Raw genomic sequence first — 18,752 nt, 5'->3', positions numbered from 1 at the left:
CATGGTTCTGCCTGCAAATGTTCAATGAGCAGTTTCCAGCCCAGGCACCCATTGTTAAACTAAATCAATTTATTTTACGTTATCCTATTACTATAAGGCAAAGGACAAATCCATCCCACTAATTATATGAAATATGACATAAAAGCAATCTTTATCAGTGTTTAATCATTACTGGCATTTAAAACTGGATTTTGTCAACTATAGTGCATTTTGCCAGAGATAAGCAGGGAACAAGCTTGTACCTCAGTGTTGATGGACCAGGAGTCAGAGCACATCAACAAGTACAAAGGTGATCATTGAATAGATGTGGAGAGATTTAGGATAAGAGTCATTGAGTCTTGGAGATGGAAGATTGAAGACCATCCAGTACACATTAAAATAGCCTTTTGTGGCGATAACAGAAGTTCGGTTAAGGGTGTTAGTATCAGCACCAGCAGGCAGGCTAAGGCAGAGTGAACTGAAGCAAAAAAACCTCTTGTCTAAACATCTGGGGCAAAACTACAATACAGCTGAAAATGGATTGAGTTAACACAACAGACAGTGAAAAACAATTTATTTCTCTGTCATCATCCTGAAATTGGAGCCATATCTTAGTGTATTGTAAATAGAGATACTTAAATACTGAACAACATTTTCAATTAACCAGCAGTTAAGTTCTGGAATGCACTGCTTGAATATACAATGGAGGTAGAGTCACATGAAGTTGTATAAGGGGAATTGAATCAATAGCTGAAAAGAAAGCATTTGCAGAGCTGTGAGGTAAGGACAGGGGTATGGTACTGGGTGAACTTCTCCTTCAGAGGATCAGCACAGATGTAATGGGATGAATGGCCTCCTTTTCTGCTATAAGCATTCCATGTCAAGAATGTAGTGGTGGAAAAGCACAGCAGGTCAGGCAGCATCCAAGGAGCAGGAGAATCAACATTTTGGGCATAAATCCTTCATCAGGATTCCTGATGAAGGGCTTATGCGCAAAACATCGATTCTCCTGCTCCTTGGATGCTGCCTGACCTGCTGTGCTTTTCCAGCGTCGCACTCTCGACTTTGATCTCCAGCATCTGCAGTCCTCACTTTCTCCCGTAAGCATTCCATACTTAGGATGGATGGACAGGATGTTAGACAGATAGATATTTCACTCTCAGCGTTGCGATGCCTGTCATTCTCAGTTTAAGAATTGTGTACTAAAATTCTGAGATATAAAGATGAAAATAATTATTAAATGCTTGTATAATATTAGAATTACTTTTTCAATCAAAAATCAAAGAAGAGATTTTAAAAGCATGTAATGTAGAAAAATATACATTTGTCAAGGAAGTCCTTGATAGCATCTTTCATCTCTGCAACCCTCACTCCCCACGAGATCTGATCAGCAGTTGCATGGGAATACTATCACATACAAATACCATTTCAGACTTCATCCTGCTACAGAATTAATGCCTTTCTTTCACTGTGGCTGGATCAGAATTTGAGAACTCCCTCCCTAAGAGCACATAGAACACAGTGGTTGAAGAGAGAGTTTCATTGACACATTTACAAGGACAATTAGGAATGGGCAATAAATGCTGGCTTTTACAATAATATTCACACATCAGGAATGAATAAAGACAGTATTCAGGGAGGTCCATACAAAATAAATTCTTAATTACCACAAACACGATTTATGTTTTGAGATTAGGAATAGTTCCATGTGTACAGGTATAATATCAAGTGACTGTAATTTATATTTTTACTTCACCCATGTTGGAACACAGAATAGGAAATGCCAGTCCAACTCTGCCTGACATCTACCTCCAGCTTGGTCATCTCAGAAACTGTTAACTGTAGCCTTTCCAACAAATTAAGTGAATACAAAAACTAATTCAATAATTTTAAAACAAAATAAAATTGTTGATATAATTTATTGACTCTTTAGGCATGTTTCCTAAAACTAATGTAACATTCAATATAATTTTAATGCATGCTAACACTTTAAGTAAAGCAGGTGAAAACCAGAGAATCACCTTCCACTTCTAATCGGAGGAAAATCTCAAATAATAATGAGGCCTGTGCAAATGAAAGGCTTGAAACTTTTTTTAAAAATTAAGATTAAATATACTAAAATGTCTGTAGATCGTTTCTTTAATGAAGAAATGGACAACATGCTTACTAAAATGGTAGTCAAAATGAAAAATATAAGAGGTTCATCTCAACATCATAAGCACTGAAAAGATACTTCTTTAGCGTATGACTTCAAGTTTTGGAAGTTAAAATTTTCCAGTACAACTCATCTCTTATTCTCTTTTAGCAATAACTATGTTAAAGTAGCAGGGAGCATACATTTGCCAAATTATGGTGTCAGCATTCCAAGTAACAGAGAACATGAATATAGTTTAGCATTATTCACTTATGTTCAAATAGTACCCTAGCATTAAGTAATAAGTTGCAAAGTATTTGTATAAGGAATGTGAAAAATCTGGTCAGTTAAGCTTTCTTACAGGAATTTGGATTCTAAACTAAATCAGTGCTTGAATTAAACCACTGTACTCAAGAGACAAGAAAATTAGCATAGGGTTTTGATTTGCAATCCTTGGGTATTTGTATTCTTCCTTTGCTTTACAAAATCATTGTGCATCTTTTGTGAATGATGTAATTATTTATTTTGCTCTTACATGACCAGATTTTTCACATTCCTTATGCAAATATTTCCCAACTTATTACTTAATGCTGATGAGGCCACACCTGGAGTACTGCATGCAGTTTTGGTCTCTGTACTTGAGAAAGGATGTACTGGCACAAGAGGGGGTGCAGAAGAGGTTCACTAAGTTGATTCTGAAGTTGGGTGGGTTGGCTTATTAGTAGACACTGAGTAGAATGGGAGTATATTCATTGAAATTTAGAAGAATAAGGGGGATCTTATAGAAACATACAAAATTATGAAGGGAATAGATAGGATAGACATAGACAGGATGTTTCCACTGGTAGGTGGAACTCGGCAAGAGGGCATAGCCGCAAAATTAGGGAAGCAAATTTAGGACTGAATTAAGAAGGAACTTCTTCACCCAGAGGATTGTGAATCTATGGAATTCCCTGCCCAGTGAAATAGTTGACGCTACTTCAGTAAATGTTTAATGCTAAGACAGATGCATTTTTGAACAGTAAAGGAACTAAGGGTTATGGTGAGAGGGTAGATAAGTGGAGCTGAGGCCACAAAAAGATCATCCATGATCTTATTGAATGGCGGAACAGGCCCGAGGGGCCAGATGGCCTCTTGCTGTTCCTGATTCTTATGTCCTTTTGTACACTGCTTTGAGGTTTTGGATGAATTTTGAATATTCACTTCAAAATGTCTGTGGTAGCATAAATCTAAGAAAATAAAATGACTCTGGTTATACATATTTTTTTTTAATTGCACAAAATTTCTCCATTTTATTTCCTTCACCTGACCATTTAGATTTCTCTGGACACTGAACTTTCTGCAACCAAGAAGAAAAACCCAATCTAGACCTCCTTCAATGCAATTTATAACGAGATGTTAAGAGTTGTGTAACTGTGGCTTGGCAACATTCTTGCATTCCCCCTGTGATGAAGTGCTTAATTTCAGCTCTTTCAGCTTCCATGCAGCCATCCCTTTGATTTCAAGTATTCACTAGGGTGTTGAGGAATTGGGAATGAGGAAGCCCCTTCTAGAAATAAGCATTATAAACCATACTCAAAAAGATGAGTGGAATTAGTAACTGTTAAATTTGGAGAAGTTAACAATTTGTTTGAAAGAAATCCTTTGTGACAACTCAGTGGATTAGCACCTAGTTTTCCAAAACTGAGGAACTGGTGTTTCGTTATTAGATCCAGACTCAGTGTGGTACTTAATTGCATTTCAAAAATAATAATCTCTTAGTGTCTGTGTTTGTTAGAGATAGGGTCTAGATTAGAGTGGTGCTGGAAAAACACAGAAGATTAGGCAGCAACCGAGAAGCAGGAAAATCGATGTTTCAGGCAAAAGCCAAATGAAACGTTGATTATCCTGCTCCTCGGATGCTGCCTGACCTGCTGTGCTTTTCCAGCACCACTCTAATCTAGACTCAGGTTCCCAACATCTGCAGTCCTTGTTTTTACCTTTTGTTAGAGATATGCATTCTACTTCTAGCCCAGCCTGCACTGAACCAGCTAGTTTGAGTTGAGGCATTGGATATAATATCCCTCAACAATAAATGGAAAAAAATAGTCATTTCAAAGAGATACCAGAATGCCACCATGGAAGTGTAGAAATTGTATCCAAGGAAACAACATATTATATCAAGTAAGAACTTAACCAGTAAGGGTGTCAATTTCCTGCTCATTTCGCAGTTATCTCATTTTCTCTAAGTATTTAATGCAGAAAATGCAATCAAACAAAACCCTTATCTCAGCATGCTAAAGTCATATAGATAGATCACACTACTGATTATGGGAGCACCATAGAGGGTGAACTGTTGGAGGTTCAACTTCCTACCAGCTTTTGAGCACCCAATTTTGTTAATTCTCCATGAAGGATGCCAAGTGGAGCATCTGTCTGGAAATGAGATGGAAAAATCAGATGAACACTAGCAGGCAGTATATTTTCTGGCAACAGGCCAACGTCAACATTAGTGGTGGTCTGGAAGCAGGATATCTGTGGATCCTCTCAGATGGTACATGGTGCAAAGTCATCATTGAGGATCGAATTACAGGCAAAGTTGTCATATACTGTACATCACAAAAAAGAAATGTCTTTTTTATGAATTTGACTTTGTGCTTTTTTTTACACGAATGACCAGCTTCATACTCTACTGAGTGAGCATATCGCTGTTCTGTTGCTGTTTCTCACAGACTGCTATAAATTTTCATATGAGCACACATTATCTCAGCCAACCAAGACATTGAAAGGAGTGAGTGTAAATCAGAAGATTTAACCAGTACAACTTGCTGTTGAACCATACTAAGACGCCACACTGGAAAAGGCCAGTAACTAAAATGTAAAAGCAACAGTAACGAAACAAGTTCTCCAAAGCTAAGATTAATAGCACAGAAGTTATCTTTGAATTTCCAAGTCCCTTCTTCTCAGTTGTCCGACATCCCCAAACAAATCAGTTTTTAATCTCTGACTGAAGTAGTTTCTGGCACACGATATAACATTCAGAGAAAATTATAATGCCTGTTTCTGGATAATTTCCACGGAGAATTATGAAAAAGTATTCTGCACATGCTCAGAACAACATACCTTGAAAATATGTTTGGAGCTATTCCAAAAGTAGCCAGGATGGGGGGGGGGGGGGGGGGGGGAGCGGGACAACAGCTGTGGCTGTGTGTCCTTGAGACCGGAGTTTTAAAGTTGGGCTGTCTGTTCGCACTAATCTTAGCGGATCCCAGTTCACAGTGACCCTGGTGCAAACTCTGTCTTCACTTTACAGTGGGTATAATCAGGCTGGTCACCATGAAATTGCTACATTGGCTTTTATACTGAATATAATCTACATACTGACCTATAATCTATTGCACTGATTTCTATTCCTTACCTCTTTAATATGCGTTTGTTTGTTGGAACAAAACAACTTTAAAACATAAGATAAACAGCTGACAGTCTAGTTTTACCACAGTCTCATACCTGGAGTTGGTAAGCTGTCTTCTGTTCTCGGTCCAGTGAAAGTCTGGTGGAGATGACCCCGGTGTGAGGGTTAATCTGGAAGCTCAGGGTGTCCCCCGCTGTGATAGAGTACCTGACAGTGCCGTTCGTGCCTAAGTCCGGGTCGGCAGCCGACACGGTGGTGATGTAGGTCCCGGGCGGCTCGTTCTCTCTGATGCTGGCGAAGTACTGCACCGGGTAGAAGGTCGGCCGGTTGTCGTTCACGTCCTGCACGGTGACGCTCACCGGGACCACCGAGGAGAGCGGCGGGTTGCCTTTATCCCGGGCTTGCACCGACAGGGTGTACTCGGCGTGCTCCTCCCGGTCCAGCTCGGTGAGACAGGTGAGGCGGCCGGAGACCGGGTCCAGTCGGAAGAGGTCACGGTACCGGGCCGGGCTGTCGGGGTCCAGGAGGAAGCGGACGGTGCCGTTGGCGCCCAGGTCCTTGTCCAGGGCGGTGAAGATGGCGAGCTCGGTACCGGGAGGGGAGTTCTCGGGCACCGAGTAACGGTAGGAGCGGCGGGGGAAGGCGGGAGCCTGGTCGTTCACATCACGGATGGTGATGCTCAGGGTGGTGTATGAGGTGCGGGGCTGCACACCCTGGTCCCGGGCGCTGATGTTGAGGGTGACCTCGGAGCTGGTCTCCCGGTCTAACCGGGAGGCGCTGGTCACCAGCCCGCTGTCCTCACTCAGCTGGAACCAACCCAACCGGTTACCGGACACCAGCGAGTAACGGAGCCGGGCATTCAGCCCCGAATCGCCGTCGGTGGCCGAGATGCCGCCGATGTAGCTGCCCACCGGCACGTCCTCGGCCACTTCCACCCGGTACCGGGAGCGCTCGAACACCGGGGCGTGGTCGTTGATGTCGTTGACGAAGATGAGCAAGCTGGCGAGGGAGCTGCGGGCGAGCGGCACGCCGTGGTCGCACACCGACACGCTCAGGTTGTACGAGGGGATGCGCTCCCGGTCCAGCGGGCTGGCCACCTTGATCAGGCTGAGCCCCGGTACCGGGGAGCGCTGCACCGCGAAGTGACGCTGCTCGTTGCCGCCCAGGATCGACACCGAGACGTTGCCGTTTGCAGACGAGTCGGCGTCGCTGACGGTCAGCAGCGCGACCACGGTGCCGGCGGGCGCGTTCTCGTCCACCGCCGCGTACCGGGAGCTGGCGGGCAGGTAGCGGAACCTCACCAGCGGCTCGTTGTCGTTGACGTCCAGCAGCTGCACGGTGGCCTCGGCCCGGCCGCTCAGGGGCGGGTTACCGCTGTCCCGGGCTCGGATCACCAGCGAGTAGCTCCTCTTGCTCTCGTAGTCCAGGCGCTCCCGGACCGTCAGCACCCCGGTGTGGGGCTCCATCTGGAACGGGCTGCCCTCGTCCACCGAGTACATCACCTCCCCGTTGAGACCCTGGTCCAGGTCGGTAGCGGATACCCTCAGCACACTGGAGCCCACCGCCACATCCTCGTAGATGCTGGCCCGGTACTGGGAGCGCACGAAGCTGGGCGGGTTGTCGTTGGTGTCCTGCACCGTGACATTGACCTGCAGGTACCCGAACCTCCTGGGGAGCCCCCGGTCCTCCACCTCCACCAGCAGCCGGTACAGCGGCTCCGACTCCCGGTCTAGGGCGCCGGTGGACACCAGGTGCAGGAAGGCGCCCTCGCCGCTCGGGTTGACGGTGATGTCCAGGCGGAAGCGGCCCCCCTCGTCGCCCCGCACGATCCGGTAGGAGCGGTGGTCCACCCCGTTGGAGCCGGTGTCCGCGTCGGTCGCCGTGTCCAGGATGACCCGGCGGCCGCCGCTGGCGTCCTCCCGGAAGGTCACCACGATGCTGGGCTCCGGGAAGACCGGCGTGTTGTCGTTGATGTCCCGCACCAGGATGCGCACCTCGGTGGGGTAGGTGGGCTGGCTGGACAGCACCACGAGGTTGACCACGTCCGCCGGCAGCGACTCGCGGTCGATCACCGAGCTGGTGCAGATGACACCTGAGCTGGCGTTGATGGAGAACAAGGGGTGCCGCTCGCTGAAGCGGTAGGTGAACTCGGGCTTGGTCAGGATGGTCCCCACCACCGTGCCCGCCGGTTGCTCCTCCGCCACCTCGAACACTTGGCGCAGCTGGTTCGCCCGGGAGGCATCCCAGCACCAGCCCAGCAGCAGCAGCAAGACGCCGAGAGAGTTACCCAGCATGGCGCAGTCTACTCAGTCCAAAAGGCATCAAACCTGAGTAAAGTCAGGGAGGTGGGTGGGAGATCCCACCAGAGGCTAACTGTCCAGGCTTCTTTCAGATATCAAACTTTTTTTATGCGTTTCATAAGTCCCTTCTCTCTCTCTCTCTCAAAAGCTGCTTGTGCAAAAGTTTCTGTGAACTTTTGTTTTGACCTAGTCCAACTCTTCTTCTTAAATGCAGCCGTCGTGTGTTCGTGTTATGATTTAACTCGCAGCCTGTAGTGGGAAGAGAGGGCGCTCGGATGCTGTTTCAGCGCACTGCCGCGTTCGCTCTGGCACCAGGAAAGACATGACTGGTTTTGCTCATTCTCCGGGATCTTGCTCTCTCTCACACTCTCACTCCCAACGCAACCAAACTCCAGAGCACAGGAAAGCTCAGCCCGCCTTCCACTCCCCCCCCCCAACAAACTTGCAGCCACCGCGCTTCCCATTGGTTGGTGCTGGTGTCCCACTCCGCCCTGTCCCACACCGAGCTGCCCCCTCCTGTGGTCGATGCCCCTGTCGATCACAATGAGTGACACCCCACCCACTGGGCAAGTTAGGTTGAGCTGACTTTCGAGCTGAGGGGTAAAAATGAGGAGGAAGGGGGCGTAGCTAAAGTGTGCTTGGAACCGTTAGCTGGTTACCAGGAATAACTCCAGGGATTTGCGGTCCTGGCTGGTGTGCAAGTGGGCTGTACATAATGTGTTTAAGTCCAAGGCTTCAGCGTTTCATAAGGGGGAAGGGAGTTACTAGTTGTTTTTTTTAAAGGGAAAGTCCACACTCTCATCCCGTCCCAATGTAAAATGTAAATAGTGCGCTGCATTGCTACGATGGACTTCAGCTATGTTCTCAGAGCAGAAAGCTGTCTTACACTTTGATAGATGGTAGTTGAATGTGAACAAGAGAGAGACGTGCTTCACATAGTTTTTATTCAAGCAACGGAAAGGTGTCAAACTCTCAGCTGTTGGAGTTGACCCGGAGCTGCCTTACAATCTGATTCGGTTTGAGTTGTCAATTGTTACGCCCTTTTTAAATCCGTGTCAGCCTTTACACGAAAAAACAAGAGTCCGTCTAAACTTTTAATTGTGCAGGACACACTCTTATTAAAGACAAAAAAAAACCCCATCGAACTCCCTTTTAAAAGTAGCCGAACAAAAGACCGACTTTGGCTATTTTCGGAGGATGATTGATGAAGAACGGCCAAATTGTGAGAAATAGTTAAAACGTCTCAAAGAATGTGGATTTTATAATAAACCAGAGCCAGGTTTCTGACGCTTACACTACCATGTTGTGAAAACATGGGTTATTTAGTGCGGCATTTCTGTCTGTTAATGAGGCATTTCCCAGCTCAGCTGAACAGTGATCTGTACGTGATACAACAGCGTCCTCCAGTGTGTTGCTCAAAGAACAGCGGTTTAGTGATGTTAAAGTGCAGCGCTGGCACTCGGCATTCTTGTCCTGGGCGTTTTGCTCCCACGATTTTACAATCTTATGCTATATTAAGCAGGTGGGCAGAAGCTAAATTTAAATGTAATTTCGCGCATCTCAAGGTATTTATTGACTGCCAATAGAGGAGAGAAAGGCATCGCCCAGGAGTGATGAGGTAAATAGTCAAGCACAAAATGATGCTTGGCTAAACTGTCCACAGTTTTGCAAACATCTTGCTTGGGCCATCCAGCTGTTAAAGGTTGGATACTTTTGGATCATTTTTGGGCAAATAGGGATGATCTCCTTGGGCTGAGAAGCAACATAACAGAGGAGCTGGAACATGTCAGGCCTGAATGTCCTGAGGGGCTTTATCAAGTTTCGCCAGTCCAACACCATGTGAAGTTGCTAATTACATCTTTGCTCTCGAAATGTCACAGAACAAGGCCTTGGTGGACATTCCAGATCTTGTTTACTTCAGTTCATTCTTTACAACTGGAAAAGGTGCTTATATCCAGCGAGCAATGGATTTCTAGTCCCATCATTTACTGTGCACGAATATCCTCCCCATGTGATGAATAAGCACATTTACACTGTTTTTATCCTGTACAGAATGATCATAAACTGGACTTGGGTGTACAGGGCATCATTTCAAAGCTTGCAGCTTAAACCCAGGCATATAGTTAGATGATATAAGCACACAATCAGAGCTGGGTCATCCAGGAGACAAGTCATATAAGATGATTGTATGACCATAAGACCTAGGAGTAGACATGGGTCATTTGACCATTGAGTTTACTTCATCTTTCTATAAGATCATAGCTGATCTGATAATCATTGAGTTCACTTTCCTGCCTTTTCCCCATAACCCTTTGATTATTTTATTAATTGAAAGGTTTGAATATTCTTAACCACCTAGCCGCCACAGTGCTCTATGGTAAAGAATTCCACAGATTCATGATCCTCTGCCTTTAATGGGTGAACCCTTGCTCTGAGATTATGTTCTCTCATTCTAGATTCTCCCACAATGGGAGACAAATGTGCCCTCTCAAGCTGTCTAAGCATCTGTATGTTTCAATGAGGTCACCTCAGATTCTTCTAAACTCCAAGGAGTACAGACCCAACCTGCTCAACTTCTCTTCATAAGATAGTCACTCCAAACTCATAATCAACCAAGTGAACCGTGTCTAGATTGCTCCCAATGCCACTATGCCTTTCTTTAGATAAGGGGACCAAAGTTATTCAACAATACTCTAGATGTGCTTTGCAAAGCTTTAGCAAGACTTCCCCATTGTTTTTCTCCACTCATTTTGAAATAAAGGCCCATATTCCGTTGCCTTTCCTATTACCCCCTGAACTTGGATGCTAGTTTTGTTTTATGCCCAGTAACCCCAAATCTCTCTGTGCTATAGCTTTCTGCAGTCTTACTCCATTTAAATGAAATTTGCCTTCACTATTCTTCCTGCACAATCACTTTATCCCACATTACATTTCCTACTTGCATAATCTGTTAATATCTCTATCAAAGACTCACACCTATTTTTGTGTCTTCCACAAACCTGGCGATAGTGTAATCACTTTGTTCATCAAGTCATGAATGTATATTGTAAGTAATTGTGGCCCCAGCATTGATCCCTGTGGCACTCCACTAGTTACGGGATGCCTTTCTGAAAACACCCCACCCCACTTTATCCCAACTTTCTGTCTTCTATTAGTTAGCCAATCCTCTATCCATGTTAATATATCATCCCAACACCACATCCCATTAAGTAGCTTTATATACATTACATTATCAAATGTGTTTTCAAAATCCACCATTTCTTCAGGCAAAAGATGGTTGAGTTCGGACATCCCTACCACATGCAGAAGTAATTGTAGATTTGTTTATAAGTTAATTCGACATCTTTACATTTTTAAACCGAGGATTTACAGAGATATTTTACAACATCATGGAATGACTCAGGATTTGAATGGAATACTCTCCACTTGCCAAGTCACTGTGGCTGCAATAAAACTCAGCAAGTTCAACAGCAGTTCACTTGATCAACACCTCAGTTCAATATTCATTCCCTCCACCAGCAATGCACAGTGGCAACAATGTGTACCATTTAAATAAGGCCCTACAGGAACTCACCAAGGCACCTTCCAATCCCACGACCTCTACCACTAGAAGGCAAGGGCAGCAGAAGTATAGGATCACCACTACCTGCACGTTCCCCTCTAAACCATACCATCCTGACTTGTAACTATGTCCCAATTCCTTCACTATCACTGAGCCAAAACCCTGATCCTCCCTTCGTAAAAGGACTGCTGAAATACCCACACGAGATGGATTGCAGCAGGATGATGGCTCAGTGGATAGCATTGCTCCCTCACAGCGCCAGGGACCCAAGTTCGATTCCAGCCTCGGGTGACTGTATGCTTGGAGTTTGCACATTCTCCCTGCATCTGTGCGGGTTTCCTCTGGGTGCTCTGGTTTCCTCCCACAGTCCAAAGATGTGCAGGACAGGTGAATTGGCCATGCTAAATTGCCCATAGTTTTAGATGCATTAGTCAGAGGGAAATGGGTCTGGGTGGGTTACCCTTCGGAGGGTCGGTGTGGACTTGTTGGGCCGAAGGGCCTGTTTCCACACTGGAGGGAATCTAATCTAATCATCCAGCAGTTTAATAATGTATCTCAGCATGACCTCCTGAAAGATAAGTGGGGATGATCAATAAATGTTGGGATTGCCAGTGATGCCCATATACCTTGAAAAAAATAGAAAAGAGCTACATTAATGCAACTGGTCATTGATGAAATCTTGGTTAGATCCCTGCATGAAGTAAAATGATCAATTTTCAACTCATAGAGTCATGGAGATGTATAGCACGGAAACAGACTCTTCAGTCCAACTCGTCCATGCCAACCAGATATCCCAACCCAATCTAGTCCCACCTGCCAGTACCCAGCCCATATCCCTCCAAACCCTTCCTATTCATATACCCATCCAGATGCCTTTTAAATGTTGCAATTGTACCAGCCTCCACCACTTCCTTTGGCAGCTCATTCCACACATGTACCACCCTCTGTGTGAAAACGTTTGCCCTTAGGTCTCTTTTATATCTTTCCCCTCTCAGCCTAAACCTATGCCCTCTAGTTCTGGACTTCCCCCACCCCAGTGAAAAGACTTTGTCTATTTATCCTATCCATGCCCCTTATGATATTATAAACCTCTATAAGGTCACCCCTCACCTCCGAAGCTCCAGGGAAAACAGCCCTAGCCTATTCAACCCCTTCCCTATAGCTCAAATTCTCCAACCCTTGTAAATCTTTTATGAACCTTTTCAAGTTTCACAACATCTTTCCGACAGGAAGAGACCAGAATTGCACGCAATAGTCCAACAGTGGCCTAACCAATGCCCTGTAGAGCCGCAACATGACCTCCCACCTCCCGTACACAATACTCTGACCAATAAAGGAAATCATACCAAACGCCTTCTTCACTATCCTATCTACCTGCGACTCCACTTTCAAGGAGATATGAACCTGCACTCCAAGGTCTCTTTGTTCAGGACCTTACCATTAAGTATATAAGTCCTGCTAAGATTTGCTTTCCCAAAATGCAGCACCTTACAATTATCTAAATTAAACTCCATTTGCCACTTCTCAGCCCATTGGTCCATCTGATCAAGCTCCCGTTATAATCTGAGATAACCTTCTTTGCTGTCCACTACACCTCCAATTTTGGTGTCATCTGCAAACTTACTAACTGTACCTCTTATGCTCACATCCAAATCATTTATATAAATGATGAAAAGTAGTGGACCCAGCACCGATCCTTGTGGCACTCCACTGGTCACAGGCCTCCAGTCTGAAAAGCAACCCTCCACCACCCTCTGTCTTCTACCTTTGAGCCAGTTCTGCATCCAAATGGTTAGGTCTCCCTGTATTCCATGAGATCTAATCTTGCTAATCAGTCTCCATGGGGAACCTTGTCGACTGCCTTACTGATACCTTAAAAAGGGTGTTACTGACACAGAGAGGGTGAGAGAAGATTTACTGGAAGGTTACAAATGGTGAGAGACTGAGTTACATGAGAGTGGGATTCAGCACTGAGCCCAGCATGTCTGAAAATGAATGGCAGTGACAGAGAATTTCCAGTGGACCCTGAGGGAGAAAGTCTGTGGTTTTACAGAGTTTCAGTACTGAGATGAATTACCCAGTCATTACCAAGTGCTAATAGAGGCATCCAGGCAGTTTATAAAGGTGCAGCAGCAAGAGTGTATCAGTAGTGACTGCCAAACACAAATGAAGCAACTATCTAGCCAAAACCCCAGAGGGTTCCCTGAATTCTGAGAGAATAACTGCTTTACCTTGTGATTTAAGACAACTTTCTCCCTGCACATCAGAATATTGGGTCTGAAGTATCTCAAAGCTGTGGGTAACTGCGCAGCAGTTACTGTATCTGAGACTGTTAGCTCCTCATCTCTAAATAAGTCTCTTTCACTCTTGATGTAATGTAATGCTCTTTTATTTATATCTGTATGTTATCAAATGCAGCTGTCCAGTGTGGTTTCTCGGATCACTGTCTTCACATGCTCGTCTTCTGTCTTCTCTTTCACTTATGTCACCAGTTACGTAGTCATAGGTTCAATTCATCCCTGCCAATAAGATACCCTAAATAAGTCTAGTCCCATTTGCCAGCATTTGACCCATATCCCTCTAAACCCTTCCTATTCATGTACCTGTACAAATGCCTTTTAAATGTTATTGTAGCAGCCTCCACCACTTCCTTTGACAGCTCATTCCACACACCCACCACCCTCTGCATGAAAATGTTGCCCATAAGGTCCCTTTTAAATCTTACCCCTGTTACTTTAATCCTAAGCCATCTAGTTTTGGACTCACCTTCCCCTTGGGAGAAAAAAGTCCTTGGCTATTCACTCTATTCATGCCTCTCTTGATTTTTAAAAACTCACTGTCCTTTTCTCCCCTGAAGTTTCTGCCTTTACAGTCTCCATTATTCCAGGATTTTACTAATATAGTCTTTGCAGTTACCATTAACATTATGGTTCCCACTATCACCATCCCCAGTTTTGCCCCATTCTGGACACGATCTGCTCCAGTGTGAGTATGTCTGTCCTTGATTCTATACATATATATAGTATATATACAAATATATATTTTCACTTTGCTTGGTCTAAGTAAAATCAATTCCTTCCCATTCTCCCTGAATATCCTTTCAGGCATTCTGACAATATGAGATCTGAGGAGCAAGAGAATCGACATTTCGGGCAAAAGCCCTTCCTGATGAAGGAGGCTGCCTGACCAGCACCACACTCTCGACATTAGGACCTTCAAGTCTGCTCTGCCAATCAATCATAGCTGATATGTTTCCCAATCCCAATCTCCTGCCTTCATCTGCTTTACTGATGAGTGTGGTTTCTGAGTTCATGTCCTTTAATCAGACTTGCTGCTCTGGTTTTAAGGTTGACAGAGTTTTAATCCCATGTCTAAAGTTATACTTCCTTTGTTTCATTGTTCTGTGACTTCTCTCCATTTGTTTTACCTTATTGTCATCTGGAGAGGTTATGTTTGCCCCAGGGTTGTGTTCTAAACCAGGTGTCTCCATAAGACCTTAAGATATTTAAGTGAATTAGGCCATTAGGACCATCAAGGAGGAGAAAGTGAGGACTGATGATGGTGGAGATCAGAGTCAAGACTCTGGTGCTGGAAAAGCTCAGCAGGTCAGGCAGCATCCGAAGAGCAGGATAATCGACATTTCGGACAAAAGCCCTTCCTGATGAAGGAGGCTGCCTGACTAGCACCAAACTCTTGACATTAGAACCATCAAGTCTGCTCTGCCATTCGATCATAGCTGATATGTTTCTCAATCCCATTCTCCTGCTTTCACCCTGTAACCCTTGATCCCCATACTAATCAAGAGCTTATTTATCTCTTTCTCAAATCCGTGCGGTCACTTGGCCCCCACAGTCTTCTGTGGGAGTGAGTTCCACAGCCTCACAATCCTGTGGCTGAAGACACTCCTTCTCATTTCAGTTCTAAAGGGTCATCCCTTCACTCTGAGGCTGTGCCCTCAGGTCCTAGTTTCTCCTACCAATAGCAACATTTTCTCCACATCCACTCTGTCCAAGCCTCTCAGTATTCTGTAAGTTTCAATCAGATCCTCACTCCCCAACCTTCTAAACGCTGTCCAGTATAAATCCAAGTTCTCAACTGCGCTTCATATGAACAGCCCTTCATCTGCAAAATCATTCTTGTAAACCTCCTCTGAAACACCTCCTTCCTTAGATATAGGGCCCAAAAGTTCTTACAATATTCCAAACAAAAAATGATTGCTGCTAAGCTCAACAGGTCTTGCAGCATCTCCAGGGACAAATCAAAGTTAACGTTTCCATTCTCGGGACCCTTCCTCAGAACATGGACTATGGTATTGTCATATCTCATTAGCTTTGTTTGTTTTGGAACAATTTTGAGCTTTCTTTTAAGCCTGGTAGCTTTTGCAAATGTTTATGGCACATTTCAATCTGAAATTTCAGTCCCACAAGCTAGTAAGCAAACCTTTCACCTGCCCAGCTAACTGCTAATAGTTTCTTCTCTATGCATCTGTACCTCTGTTTAATCTGTCAAAACTCTCAATACAAAATAAGCTGTTTTACATGTTCCATCAGTTTGCTGTTGAATAAAAACTGCTCCATCAATGATGCATCTGTCACATCAATAATGAATACGCCTGCATGTAATATGTGAGAACACCAGTAGGAAGTAACTTCTTTTTAATAATTTCAAAAGTTTCAGTATACACCTAACTCCAACACCTCTGTTGGTCTTATGGGATTGGGTAAGACCAGCTGAATAACATGCCCAGTTTCTTTGCCATGCCTAAGTATGTCATTTTTGGTGCCTTCAATTCACTGGTGGCTTTTGTCTGCATTTGATCTGCCCTGGTGCCGTGTTCTTGAGTAATGTGTCCGAGAAATGTAATCTTCATTCGAGAGGTTTGGCATTCCTCATTTAGTGTAAGCGCTGCATTCTTTAGTGCAACTAACATGTCGCTAATCCTCAGATCATGTTCCTTCTTCATTTTACCACATGAGGGTGTCATCCATATGGCAAATAATTCCCTGTTTCCCTTACAGGATTCCAGAAACTGCAATTTGAAAATCTGTGGTGCAGAGGAGATCCCAAGTGGTCAACAGTTGTAACAATATCATTGTGTGATATAAACTGCCTTATTTAAACATACTTTTTATTACACTTTTTAAAGTTGGGTTTAGAAGTTTGAGTTAGTAACATATAGTTTTCTGTGTATCGCAATTTTAAACAAAACATATTGTGATTTCTTGTGAGGACTACTTTGATAGTCTAATGTTTTTTTTGTTTAGGATGTTAACAACCTAGCAAGGCAAACAATTATACTTCAAGGTTTTTGTGAAATTTCTGGAATGAGATTTTCTTTTCAAGCCTACAGGAACCACACAGAATAGAGAGAGGTAGACTTTTGTTTCAGATTACTTTATTTGGGAAGGTTTGTGATTCCATCTATGGAGGTGCATGTACAGAGAAAAGCTTCTGACAAGGGGAAAATATTGTCATCACGATTATTTTAGAATGATGTGTTAGGGATGGTCCCAGGCTACATGTGTTACAATATACATGTCAGGAAACCTTCAAGAGGAATTCAAAATTGAGTTGGGTCAACTCAAGAACATGGTAGCTCTAGGAGTAGATATTAGAGGTTCCCTTATAAAATTTTAAAGTCACAGTTATCCTTAACCCTAATGAGACTTTAGAGAAAGGAATTCTAGTGAGAACTGTATAAGGGTTCCTGTTAGACACTGTACAAGAGATTCATTTTTTAAATGTGTAATGCAGTGACTTGGGATTAATGCAATCACACATATACTTTTAAAACTCTTTGAATTTATACTGTAAATAAATTAATTGATTTATTTTATTGTATCTTCATTTCATTTGCTTAGTAGTTTTTTTATAAAATTGAGTCAAAAATCTGCAATTTTGAATGCATCTGTCTCAGTGAGACACCATCTTGTTAAAACCAAAACAAAACAAAATTTGATGAATCAGTCTGGGCTCTAATTTGTCCAGGAATAACATCCTGAGACTGCAATTGAATCAAGTCAGCAACCTTGGTTTGTTGACGAAGAGCAGCTGAAATAACCCACTACTTGCATTCTGAATGGTGAAAAACTTACATTTTGTTAATTTGGCCAAACTATTGTCAACTTTGTCAGAAAAAAATAGAGGAGAAGAATATTACTTAAACAAAGAAAGACCACAAAAAGCTGCAGTAGGTTTTAAGAGTTGTGCATGAATAACAAAAAGATGGTAAGCAAGTTCAGCATGTAATAGGGAAAGGAAATGGAATGTTAGCTTTTATTTCAAAGCGAATGCAATATAACAATAGGAAGGTCTTATTAAAATTATACAAGGCACTAGTCAGATCACAGATGGAATATTGTAAATGGTTTTGGTTCCTTTATCTAAGAAAAGATTTACTAGCATTGGAGTCAAGATTAGAGTGGTGCTGGAAAAGCACAGCAGGTCAGGCAGCATCCGAGGAGCAGGAAAATCGATGTTTCAGGCAAAAGCCCTTAATGAGAAATCAGATGCCTGATGAAGGGCTTTTGCCTGAAACGTTGATTTTCCTGCTCCTCGGATGCTGCCTGACCTGCTGTGCTTTCCCAGCACCACTCTAATCTTGACTCTGATCTCCAGCATATGCAGTCCTCACTTTCGCCTTTACTAGCATTGGAGGCAGTCCAGAGAAGATTCACCATTTAGGGTGTAGGTTTGCTCGCTGAGCTGTAGGTTTGATATCCAGACGTTTCATTACCTGGCGACCTCCAAGTGAAGCGAAGCTGTTGTCTCCTGCTTTCTATTTATATCTTTCTCCTGGATGGGATTCCTGGGGTTTGTGGTGATGTCATTTCCTGTTCGTTTTCTGAGGGGTTGATAGAAACTGCTGCCAGTAGCCCATTTTTATATGCTGTAGATTCATTATTGATAGCATTTTGGTAAGACAACTTGGAGATAGTGAGGACTGCAGATGCTGGAAAGTCAGAGTTGATAAAATGTGGAGCTGGAAAAAGTACAGCAGGTCAAGAAGCATCAGAAGAGCAGCAGAGTTGATGTTTCAGGCAAGACCCTTCATCAGAACTCATCGGCTGACTCTTCCTGCTCTTCTGATGCTGCTTGACCTGCAGTGCTTTTTCCAGCTCCACATTGTATCGACCTTTGGTAAGTCAAGGCATGAGAAAAAGTATGAATGCATGGTACACTGATTAAAGAATCTGATGCATATTTTGGCCCTAAAAGAAATTTAGTAATGAACAAAGTAAGACTATTTTTTATTCACTCATGGGATGTGGGCATCACTAGCTGGCTAGTACTTATTACCAATCCTTTGAACTGAATTAGAGACAAAGAAACTGCAGATGCTGGAATCCAACATAGACAAGCAGGAGGCTGGAAGAACACAGCAAG

The 18,752-nt window shown here is 43.8% G+C and overlaps 1 protein-coding gene across 2 annotated transcripts in view; it reads right to left on the bottom strand.

Moving 5' to 3' along the window:
• Positions 1-11,647, bottom strand: part of LOC122539345 (protocadherin Fat 4) — a 375,046-nt gene extending 363,399 nt beyond the window's left edge. For both annotated transcript variants that reach the window (XM_043674087.1, XM_043674088.1), the window contains exon 1: positions 5,600-11,647. In XM_043674087.1, the coding sequence (XP_043530022.1) occupies positions 5,600-7,798 (2,199 nt within the window). In that variant the 5' untranslated portion in view covers positions 7,799-11,647. The remainder of the gene's footprint in view (positions 1-5,599) is intronic.
• Positions 11,648-18,752: the final 7,105 nt, after the last annotated feature.

This window comes from Chiloscyllium plagiosum, chromosome 32 (genome assembly GCF_004010195.1).
Source record: "Chiloscyllium plagiosum isolate BGI_BamShark_2017 chromosome 32, ASM401019v2, whole genome shotgun sequence".
Lineage (NCBI taxonomy): Eukaryota > Metazoa > Chordata > Chondrichthyes > Orectolobiformes > Hemiscylliidae > Chiloscyllium > Chiloscyllium plagiosum.
Note: the sequence above shows the minus strand (reverse complement) of the source record. Positions and strands in the feature narration are given on the sequence as shown.